Here is a 12,214-nt window from a genome sequence, read left to right as displayed (position 1 = left end):
GAGGTGAGGATTCAGAGATTATAAAAATAGAATCAGTCTCCGATCTAATAATTGATCGAAAGTGCTTAAATCCTGGTTCTTGATTTTCTAGACGAGTCCAGCAGGAGGGAGCAGACTCCCCGGGACCCAGCTGTGTCTCCATGAAGAGTGACCACTCTATGGAACAACCTGTTAACTTTAAAGATGGAAATAAGTCTATTGAGAAGAGGTGAGGATTCAGAGATTACATTGGGAGAAACAAGACAGAGATACCAAAGTAAAACAGGAAACACACCAAAACAAGACAAGGAAACAGACAGACCATGACAGTACCCCCCCCTCAAGGGTTGACTACCAGGCGACCCACGACATGCAAAAAAAAGTAGGTCAAATCCAAATAGGTTGGGTGGAGGGGAGCCAGGAGGACTGGGGCAGAGCACGGGGTGACCGACTGGCCAGGGAACTGGAATGGGGCAGAACGGAGGGATGCACCAGGGCATGGCAGGGAGCTTCAGGCGGACGGCCTGGGGGGCAAGCAGAGGCCTGCAGCGGCGAAGACGAGGTAGAGGGCGGGCCCCTTCTGGAAGGTCTGGAAGGTTTGGAAGGCGGAACCCCTCGGGAAGGCAAGGTGGAGGGCGGGCCCCTTCTGGAATGTCTGGAAGGCGGGACCCCTCTGGAAGGCAAGGTAGAGGGCTGGCCCCTTCTGGAAGGTTTAGAAGGCGGGACCCCTCTGGAAGGCAAGGTAGCGGGCGGGCCCCTTCTCGAAGGTCTGGAAGATCTGGAAGAGGGGGCACCCTCGGGAAGGAGTAGGGTTCAGGAACCGGACAGGGCTCGGGGACCGGAGTCAGCTCAGGGGCTGGAGAGAAATGTTGAACCGGATGGCACTCCACACTCAACACCCCCACTCCGATAGTCCGTAAGACACCCTCCAACCCGGGCCTCGAAGCGACAGCGCTGCACGTACGCCCCAACACAGCCCCCAACAAAAAGAGCGTCCGCTGGGTCCAATGATGGTCGGATCATTCTGTTGCGGTTAGTGGGTGGCAGGCAGGCAAGGACTCTACAACAGGCGGGTAGTCAGGCAGGCAGGGGTTCGGTGGCAGGGGGAGAATAGGTAGACGTAACGAGGAACTGGCGCCGGCAGATAGGAGATCCCCGGCTGAAGTAGGGAATGGTGATTGGTGATTGTAGACTGGTGTGTCAGGTGAAGGACCACTGACGTCAAGTAGCCACTAGATGGAGGTAGTGGACCGCGTAGCAGGACGCGGCGTGACACATTCATCATATTGGCCACATTCAAAACAATGTGAACACCAAACCAAAACAACTGTTGGAGCAATACATCTGAGATGAGCATTAAGCCCCGGATATGAAAAGTGTATTTGTTCTGTACTTGTTTTGTCTAGATGACTGCTAGGCTGTGGTCAAAATGAAGCGGTGAACTCCATGTGGTCATAGTCTGTTCTTCATATAACAGATAGAAAGAATAAGAGGCTTGAAATCAGATGTTCTGACTTTGACAAAGCAGATTTCTAGTCAGTGTTGATCAAGCAGCAATTCTGTTATTCTAGTTTCAAGCATTAGGTTATTCAGAGGCAGGAATAACATCTCAGTAACAAGTTATAATATCTTAACTGAGTAATATAATTAGCCAAGTTGAAGATGATCACCTAGAAACTGCCTTTTAAGAAGAATTATCTTGTCAGCATAAAAATTGCAGTCTGATACTCTGATTACAAGTTGTGTGTGTGTTGTGTTGAAGCCCAGAGCGGCAGGAGAGAGCAGTGTCTCCTGGACCCACCTGTGTCTCCCTGAAGAGTGACTACTCTATGGATCCACCTGTCACATTTAAAGATGGAAATCAATCTATTGAGAAGAGGTGAGTATTTATCAGAGATTACAAAAATACAGCTTCTATCAAACCTCCTTAAATCCTCCTGGTTCTTTATTTTCTAGAAGACTCCAGCAGGAGAGAGCACACTCCCCTGGAACCAGCTGTGTCTTTCCGAAGAGTGAACGCTCTATGGATAGACCTCCTGAATTGAAAGATGGACACCCCTCCAGAAAGAAGAGGTAGGAGTTTCAAACAGACGATGAAAACAGAACAGTTGGTTGTTATCTACCTCTACTGATACTGTGTGTGTGTGTGTGTGTGTGTGTGTGTGTGTGTGTGTGTGTGTGTGTGTGTGTGTGTGTGTGTGTGTGTGTGTGTGTGTGTGTGTGTGTGTGTGTGTGTGTGTGTGTGTTTGTTTGTGTTTTCTCCACAGACAACACCAGAAGAGGTCAAAGGTTACTAGTGCTCAATCTGTACAGCAGCATCAAACAGAGCTGATCAAGGTGTGTAAATATCCAACAGGATAATTGACTTTATCTCTAAAGGAACATTAGAAAGCATCTCTTGTGGTGCTAATAGTCTCCAGGCTTCCCTCTTTAGACCAGCGGGATGTGAATCTAGGGCAGATGCTTCTGATGTCCTCGGTTATTTCAGATTAAAGTTCTCCTTGATGTTTGTTCTGTTCCAGAGGGCTGAGGAGAATGCACACGCTTTTCTAGACAAAGAGCTGAAGAAGCTCTGGAGGGTTCTCTACCCCGATTACCCACAATGCGAGAGTCAGAGGGAAGAGGAGGAGGAGGAGGAGGAGGAGGAGGAGGAGGAGGAGGAGGAGGTGGATGGTAAGAAAGAGGAGCAGAGGAGGCGGGCCATAGAGGGAGTGGTAGACATCACAAAGCTCTGCCTGATGGAGATGAACCAGGAGGAACTGGCCGACACACTGTGGGGTGGTAAGAGACTCTTATTTTGCAAACAGAGTGGAAACTTTATTTTACTTTATTTTAAAACTGAATATGCTGTTATTTTCAAATGGTAGAAACAGACTCTGAGGTTTAATGGTTTGTTCCATATTTAGAGGATTATTGTGGGTGTATCAGGTAAGATGGATGGAACCAGATAGGTATTGTTAATGTCATTGTATCAGGTTAAATGGTTTGGTCAAGATATCTAGGCTTATTCTATTTATATTAGGTTAAATGGTTTGACCAAGATATGTAGGTTTATTTTGTGCGGTAATCACGTTAAAGGCCCACTATGCAACTTTTTTAGCCAAAATTACATTAATTATGCAGGTTGAGAGTTATTCTGATGGTTCTACAACCATTTCTTGGTCGCTTCTCCAAGGAAAAAGCGAATATGCAACTTGCTCTGTTCGGACTGACAAAATGCGGATGTGACGCAGTGGAAGTATCCAATCGCGCCTCGAAAATGTAGTCAGATCGTAGTTTTTGAAAATGCTTTACGGCACAGACACACCCCCAAACATGGCACCGGCTAGATATAAACAGCCAGTTGCGAGGCAATTGTTGCATTCATCATGGATCAATCGACTGATAAGGGACCCAAGAGGCGACTTTCGGTGGAACAAAAGACGAATAAAAAGAAGTTGGTCCAGAATAGGGACCAGACACGAGTGAAAGGGGAACTATGCAACTTTTTTGGCTTGATTTACCTTAATATAACAGGCTAAGAGTCATTGCGATGGTTCTATTATACATTTTTGTTCGATTGTTCGTTGTTCCGACTCCCCTTTGCGCATCTTGGCGGAGAAAGGGATATGTTTCTGCCGGCAACCTGCCGCCCACTCTCACGGGAGTCTCGGGTCTCGCAAAGTAACGAATTGCTTTACGGCACAGACCCCCAAACACGGAACCGGCTCGATATAAACATAAGTAACTAAGGGATTGTTACATTCATCATAGATTTGCCGACTAATAAGTGACAGCGAAACCCAATGTCGGAGGAACAGCAGAAGAGAAAAGGGAGACTGACCGACAGAGAGGCCAGACACGAGTAAACGTTGGGCGAGCTTTTCAGGAATAGCGTGAACTGAAAGAAAAAGAAGACTGCAAATCAGACGCCGACTTGGCTGTGTTGCTTTTGAGATTGAAAGTACCCTTGGGTGAACTTTGTCTTCGTGGTATTCTTGATTTTGATAGTCTCTGTACAAATGTGTTTGCTCAACCATTTTGTTGTGAGCCCTGTAAAAATGTGTTTCCTCGACAGTTTGGTTTTGAGCCCTGTAATGTTTCTAGCTTGCTCGGTTGCAACCATGGAAAAGCCTTTGTTTCCATGGGGTCGTCAACGAGTTGTTACGACAGTGTTGTAAAATATCTACTACGACGCTGTAGGGGGCGCCGTGTAGAGAAAAGTGCGTGCCAAACCAAGAAAACAGCGAAGAAATGCCCGATCCTGCATAGTGGGCCTTTAAATATTAACATTAAAAAATATTAACATTTTGTAACATGAAGTAGTAACGATGCCACTAAATGTCATGAAGCCATTTTACAGGAAGAATTTAAATGTGTCCAATTATATCACAATGCACTAAATTATGTCTTCTGTGGTTTTGTCATTTAGGAGCTGTTGCTGTTGGGTGCCAACATAAAATCAAGTCTCATCTGAGGGAGAAGTTCAGGAATGAGTTTGAGGGAATTGCTAAAGCAGGACAGCCAACAGGTCTGAATGACTTCTACACCGAGCTCCTCATCACAGCGAGAGGCAGTGGAGAGGTCAACCAGGAACATGAGATCAGACTTATTGAAACAGCCTCCAGGAAACCAGCCAGGGAGGAAACACAGATCAAATGCGAAGACATCTTTAAACCCTTAGCTGGACAAGATCAACCAATCAGAACAATAATGACAACGGGAGTGGCCGGCATTGGTAAAACCGTATTAACCCACAAGTTCACTCTGGACTGGGCGGAAGGCAAAGCCAACCACGACATACACTTCACATTTCTCTTGACTTTCAGAGAGCTGAATTTACTGAAAGGGAAAGAGTTTAGCTTGGTGGAACTTCTTCATTACTTCTTCATTGAAACCAAAATAGCAGCAATCTGCAGATTTGAATGGTTCCAAGTTGTCTTCATCTTGGATGGTCTAGATGAGTGCCGACTGCCTCTGGACTTCCAGAACAACCAGAGCTGGACTGATGTCACAATGCCGACCTCGGTGGACGTGCTGCTGACAAACCTCATCAGGGGCAACCTGCTTCCCTCCGCTCGCATCTGGATAACCACACGCCCTGGGGCAGCCAATAAGATCCCTGCTGAGTGTGTTGACATGGTGACAGAGGTGAGGGGCTTCAATGACTCACAGAAGGAGGAGTACTTTCAGAAGAAATTCAGCGATGAGACACTGGCCAGCACAATAATCTCCCATGTCAAGAAATCACGAAGCCTCCACATCATGTGTCACATCCCAGTCTTCTGTTGGATCTCTGCAACTGTTCTTGAAGACCTCTTCCAACCATCCCAGAGAGTAAAAGAGATGCCTAAGACTGTGACCCAGATGTACATCTACTTCCTGAGGGTTCAGTCCATACAGGCGGACATGAAGTACCATGGGAGAGCTGAAAAAGATCTAGACTGGAGTTCAGAGAGCAGGGAGATCATTGTTTCTCTTGGAAAACTGGCTTTTAACCAGCTGGAGAAAGGCAACCTAATCTTCTACGAGACAGACCTGGCAGAGTGTGGCATCGATATCAGAGCAGCCTCAGTGTACTCAGGAGTGTTCACCCAGATCTTTAAAGAGGAGTGTTGGCTGTACCAGGACAAGGTGTTCTGCTTTGTCCATCTGAGCATCCAGGAGTTTCTAGCTGCACTTTATGTCCTTCAGTCCTTCATCAACACTGGTGTCAATCTATTCTCAGAAGAACCAGCTACCCCCGGCAAAGATGAACTCTTCCTCTACCAGAGTGCTGTGGACAAGGCCTTACAGTGTGAGAACGGACACCTGGACTTGTTCCTCCGCTTCCTCCTGGGCCTCTCTCTGGAGACCAATCAGAAACTCCTACGAGGTCTGCTGGGAAAGACAGGAAGTAGATCAATGACAACTCAGTTTAAACAAGGTCTGCTTTGGCTGACAGGAAGACAGCCCAATCAGAGAACAGTCTGTTACATCAAGGAGAAAATAAATGGAGATATCCCTCCAGAGAGAAGCATCAATCTGCTCCACTGTCTGAATGAGTTGAACGACCCTTCTCTAGTGGAGGAGATCCAACAGTCCCTTACATCAGGAAGACTATTCATGGAATCTCTCTCCCCTGCTCAGTGGTCTGCTCTGGTCTTCATCTTACTGTCGTCAGATGAGGAGCTGGATGTGTTTGACCTGAAGAAATACTCAGCTTCAGAGGAAGGTCTTCTGAGGCTGGTGCCAGTGGTCAAAGCCTCCAAAATATCTCTGTAGGTCCATTAATAACATGTATTACAAAACACAACGCAATATACATAAAAAATGAAAAAAAGTTATGATAAAATACAAAACATCCCTGCAGTTATACACATATATACATTCAAGTCTATTTACATAATAAAACCGTAATATTATACGGCAAAATTCCAAGCACATCTTTTCAATATTCAATATTTTCTGCCAAATAATTATTTTAGATTTAAGGATCTAATGTATTGACTAGTTAAATTAACAAAACAATTCTAGTTAAAGATTTTGCCAGAATTCCTTTATTTTTCTTAAAAGTAAAGGAGCTATTATTATTATTTGAATCACAGTTCCTAATATGTTCTGTTTATTTTGTGTGAAGGCTGAATGACTGTCTTCTGTCAGAGAGATGCTGTGAAGCTCTGGCCTCAGTTCTCAGCTCCAGCGCCTCTAGTCTGAGAGAGCTGGACCTGAGTACCAATGATCTGCAGGATTCAGGAGTGAAATTGCTCTCTTCTGGACTGGGGAGTCCACACTGTACACTGGAAACTCTCAGGTCAGTTTTACTAAATGTGCAAACGATTAACAAGAATGTGAACAACGCGCCACTGACTTTAAACCAGGTATTTCCTGGTTTGTGGCGGAATTGTTTGATAGCTCACTATCGCTCAGTTCCCAACATGTTCTGTTTATTTTGTGTTAAGGCTGAATGGCTGTCAGCTGTCAGAGAGATGCTGTGAAGCTCTGGCCTCAGTTCTCAGCTCCAACTTCTCTAGTCTGAGAGAACTGGACCTGAGTACCAATAATCTGCAGGATTCAGGAGTGAAGCTGCTCTCTGCTGGACTGGGGAGTCCCCACTGTACACTGGAAACTCTCAGGTCAGGTTTGCTCAATGTGCAAACAGTTAAACAACAAGTTCCATATCAGAGGACTTCTGACAGATTCACATCCAGAAAACTGACCATTTCGTGTGCGTGTGTGTGTGTATGTGTATGTGTATGTGTGTGTGTGTGTGTGTGTGTGTGTGTGTGTGGGTGTAGCTTATCTGGCTGCCTGGTCACTCAGGAAGGCTGTGCCTCTCTGACCTCAGCTCTGAGCTCCAACCCCTCCCATCTGAGAGCGCTGGACCTGAGCTACAATCACCCAGGAGACTCAGGAGCTACGCTGCTCTCTGCTGGACTGGAGGATCCACGTTGGAGGCTTGAAACTCTCAGGTATGGAGAGGACAGCTCACCTCTCAGGGACAATATCTTGTACTAGGATTCATCCAGCTAATGGATGTTCTGGTTTGAAAACACAGCTTCACATGTTGTGTAGAAAGTGATAAGACAGCAGATGATGAAGGTGAATGTTTCAACATGCTGCTCTCACTTTGTTTCCCCCCCAGTGTGGACCACGGTGGAGTGGTGAGGCTGAAACCAGCTCCACAGAGGTGTAAGTGGAGTTTGATTCATCACAACACAAGTTAACTATTGAGAAATATGGAAAGTCCATCCACACAGCAGGAGGTGAAGACAGTTTCAAATGTGTACTAGGAGCATATGCTCTTCATGCTGAATATTTCGATATACGGTATAATATGTGTTTGATAGTTCATATTGCCCAAGTACATGCAGTTTGTACGTAAACATGTTTCAATGTTCTGTCTGGGACAGCCACTCACACACACATTGGCTTTGCTATAAACTTTAATTATCTTAAAGTCAGGGCACACTACTCAACTATAGTTCCATATGATATTATTTTGTCTTTTATGTTGATTTTTATAGAGTAGATAGCACGTGGAAAATGACAGGAATAAGAAGTATGCAAGACAACAGTACTAGTGATGATGATGATGATGATGATGATGATGATGATGATGATGTTGATGATGATGATGATGATGATGATGATGATGATGATGATGATGATGATGATGATGATGAAGAAGAATGGTTCAGCAGCTCATCCTGTCCTGTTCTCCGTCAGATGCCTGTGAACTCACACTGGACCCAAACACAGCCCACAGACAACTCTCTCTGTCTGAGGACAACAGAAAGGTGACAGTGGTTGGAGAGGACCAGTCGTATCCTGATCACCCAGAGAGGTCGGACTTCCAATACCAGGTGTTGTGTAGAGAGGCTCTGACTGGCCACTGTTACTGGGAGGCAGAGTGGGAAGGAGATGTTCGTATTGGAGTGACATCCAGACGAAGCACAAGGAGAGGAGAGGGTGTTAAATCTTTAGATGAAGATGGTTACTTTGCCTACTTCAGTCATAGGACAGACACTGGCTCTAACAGAGTAGGACTGTATCTGGACCGATCCGCTGGCACTCTTACATGCTACAGATATTACCCAGATGTAGGAGGTTCCTTTGACAGACTGCCAGATATCAGCATCCATAACATCTTTACCCAGGAGGTTCTCTACACTGCGTTTGGGTTATTGAGTTATGGTGCCTCAGTGTCTCTGTGTCGGTTGTAGCCAAACACACACATGCATATATCAACCCACACATACACAGGCAAACAGACTAACACAATTCTATAACACACCTAACTAAACACACACATATATGAATACATACACTACACAAACATATATGACTACACATACAAACACACACTTATATGAATGCACAGGTGCACATTCATATATTCCCCAAGCACACACACACACACACACACACACACACACACACACACACACACACACACACACACACACACACACACACACACACACACACACACACACACACACACACACACACACAAACACAGGGTTTTGATGATTTAAATACATGCACTCAACTATACTCCAAATGCTTTTATTGAGCTTGGAAAGTTGACCAATGCTTTTATTGAGCTTGTGAAAGTTGATCTTGATAAACAATCAAAGAAAGAGAACTTCTCTAGCTTAGTAGGCTAAGTAGGTTTGGAAAGACTTCTTTTCTAATGTAAAATGTATCTAAAATACTGATTGATGGTAAATCAAAACATGTTTATGCTACAATATTTTATATTTTTTCCGGAATCAACAGTTAACAGGGCTGTGATATCAGTTTATATTTTGATTGAGTTTATAATTCGACTACTAAATGCTCCGTAGTTGTGTATGTGTATTTGTTGTTTGTATGTTACTGTGTCTGTAATATGCAAGCTGCTCAAACAACTTGCCCCTAGTGGGATAATTAAAGTTGTATTGTATTGTATTGTATTGTAAGCCTAACATGATTTTAAGTAGATGAAATATTATATTAAAAATATCTATGGGAAATCTTATTGTGAATGGTCAATATCATCTGTTGAGATCAACACAGCAGTAGAACATGTTCAGTTATTAAAGATATGTGCACACCTGTTTATTATTAGTAGCAATGTTCTTCTGTTGTTTTACTCCTTGTGTTTATTGTGTACGTGTAAGGGACTATTTTTCTGTTGTACTGCTAATAAAGGATACTGATAATGAACAACTAAATGGATAAACTGACGTTCAATTTACACTTTAAGGTTGGGGGTTCACTAAATAAAAAGGACAGAGGCTTCGTCTGCACAGCATTAATAATCAGGATACCAGCAAGTGCATTTTGACATCAGACTCATACGCCCGATAAGGGACAGAATATGGAGAGAATTCTAGAAAAGACCCGACAGGAAACAGACACCAGCTATCGGCGCCTCTCCAGAGATGAGCCCTGCAGGCTGGTTGATACACCACCTCCCCCGTCTAACCCTGAGCTTCCATGTTGAAGCACACAGGGGTTTGTTTGAGGTGGTGGTGCTGAGCTGAAGAAGAAGGAACCTCTCCTTCTTTGCCTGGGTGTGTGTGCGAGAGGGACCATGCAGGCCACCGTATCACAGAATGAGACCAAAAGCTGTTTCATGAAGATTCTCACAGTCATGCAACAATTTTAACCTTTTTGTTTGTTGTACGGGTAAGCCTATACTTGGTAAGCTTATAGAAGCAATGAGCTTGAATCCAAAAATGACATGTCTATTGAATAATTTTGACCTTTTACTTACAAAAGGGAACAAAGGTGTGAAAAGAAATAAGGGTAAAATAAACCGGATGGACCGTAGGCTTCTAGATCTGTGTTTCTGATGTCACTACCTCTGACGTCATGACTCTACGGAAGCCTTATGGGTCCATGCTAATATGCAATCATAATAATTATCATATAGAATACAAAACATTTTGCATTTTTGTGCAACTTATTGTTTCTGATACGAGAAGGCTACAGGCCAGGGTGCTGGTTCGAAAGATGGCCATCTAGTAAATCACCAGACACTTACAGGACGGGCCTTGTGGGGTTAGGTGGACAGCGATTTCAGATTACTGTTGATGTAGGGTAGGCTCCCAGACGTCTTGGGTCCTGAACCAAACCCATCGGGACTACTACTCTACTAGTCTTTAGTTTATTTGTGTATAGTGGACAGTCCCCTTTGATTAACTGTACAATAAAAGGAACAGCTTTAGCTGTTGTCCCCAGACAGTTGTCAATAAGCAACCTAAAATGCATTACTTTACAAAAAATAAGGAAAATAAGAATAAAATACATTACATTACATTTATAATTACAGCAGGCCTAAGCAAAAGGGGGAAAAGACAAACAAACACATTGCATACAATTGGAGCAAGAACATGCAAACAAGCACAGATGATGGGAGAGACATCAAGGCAGTTTGTGCAACAAAAACAATACACAGGAGACAAGGGAAAAGAGGCCACAGAGGTCACATTGAAAGTACATACAAGACAGAACATGCAGGCAGATAGCAGAGGGAGCGGCAGCAACAATGACTGTCACGTCAAACAGACACATCACCTCTGACAGAGATTAATGTGTGCAGTTATGCAGTTATAGTTGACGGACAGCCATATTTTACGGTGTGCTGTAAGGGGGAGTATGTATGTATATCTTAGTTAGTGGTAGGCAATGAAATCCAATTTTGTATTGCTCTAACAGAAAATGCTCTTTCCTAAATTGGATTAGGAGGTCACTTCGTGTGTTGCTTCTGGTGATCTGATTCCTGCTGTTATGTTGGATCATGAATGAGTTTGAATGAAAGGGAGCTGTGTTATGCAGAATTTTGAAGACCAGGCAGATGTTTTTCTATTTGATTTCATCTTCCCAGCTCAGGAAACAGACACATATACTAAGGTGCTCCAGACAGAACAGCGCCCCCCTGTGGGCCGCCGAGGCCATGACTCACTCATGTGTCAGAGGTTATTCTTCATGCTCATGGTATAGGGACTATTACTGTTGTTGAGTGATGATGACAAGAATGAGACAAAAAAAGTGCACATTTATCGCTAGATGTTATTAAAACCTATTTTAATTACAAATCGTTATGAATGCAATATATTGCATTTCCCCCTGAGAATTTAAGATCCCATGACATGCTACTTTTTGGATGCTTTTATATAGGTCTTAGTGGTACCCTAATACTGTATCTTAAGTATTTTTCCCCAAATTCAGCCGTGGTGCAGAATTACTGCACGCGCTGTGGGTTTTCGTTCATTGGTTGCGTCTGGTCGGTTCATTTCAGAGGGAACCGGACAGCACAGTATCCACCCCCGTCTGGCTTGTGTTACGTCTCCCTGACGTGTTAATGCTGTTGTGTAATGAAACCAGAACGTGTCTGTAATTGTCTGGTGAAACGTGTTGGAACTCATCCTTCATCTGTTCCTCTGTTTTACAGGTGACGTTGTTTCGATACTGAATCCTATGTTCACACTGAGGCAAATAAAGTGTTCAGGTAAACAAATTACTAATCTGTCTTTAAATGATGGAGGAGGATTCTACATGGAGGTGTTCAGTAGAAACAGATGCACGGATGCATATTCTACTTCATGTGTATCTATTTGTTATGTTTATAAGTCTCTTTAGTGAACATGGTATTCCTGTTCCTGTTGGTTCTGCTGTATAGAATGAGCTGCATCAGTGACATGTCTCTACAGGCTGGTTGAACTATTATGTGTCTCTTTTTTTTTCTCTGAGCTTCTACACATCACAGATCGAACAGCCTATG

At 43.9% G+C, this 12,214-nt stretch overlaps 1 protein-coding gene and 1 long non-coding RNA gene across 2 annotated transcripts; both read left to right on the top strand.

Annotated features, from left to right (window-relative positions):
- The first annotated feature begins 1,741 nt into the window (after positions 1-1,741).
- Positions 1,742-2,588, top strand: LOC130386466 (uncharacterized). The gene is made up of 3 exons (XR_008896127.1): positions 1,742-2,052; positions 2,247-2,316; positions 2,502-2,588. It is a non-coding gene; the product is annotated as an uncharacterized LOC130386466 (long non-coding RNA).
- Positions 2,589-2,590: 2 nt separating this feature from the next.
- On the top strand, positions 2,591-8,952 carry LOC130382207 (NACHT, LRR and PYD domains-containing protein 12-like; the record flags this gene model as incomplete). Its single annotated transcript, XM_056589855.1, has 8 exons — positions 2,591-2,598; positions 2,630-2,760; positions 4,391-6,218; positions 6,578-6,751; positions 6,900-7,073; positions 7,236-7,409; positions 7,583-7,629; positions 8,167-8,952. Coding segments are annotated over 8 exons (3,033 nt in total), but the record flags the coding sequence as incomplete, so codon positions are not given.
- Positions 8,953-12,214: the final 3,262 nt, after the last annotated feature.

This window comes from Gadus chalcogrammus, chromosome 1 (genome assembly GCF_026213295.1).
Source record: "Gadus chalcogrammus isolate NIFS_2021 chromosome 1, NIFS_Gcha_1.0, whole genome shotgun sequence".
Classification (NCBI taxonomy): Eukaryota; Metazoa; Chordata; class Actinopteri; order Gadiformes; family Gadidae; genus Gadus; species Gadus chalcogrammus.
Note: the sequence above shows the minus strand (reverse complement) of the source record. Positions and strands in the feature narration are given on the sequence as shown.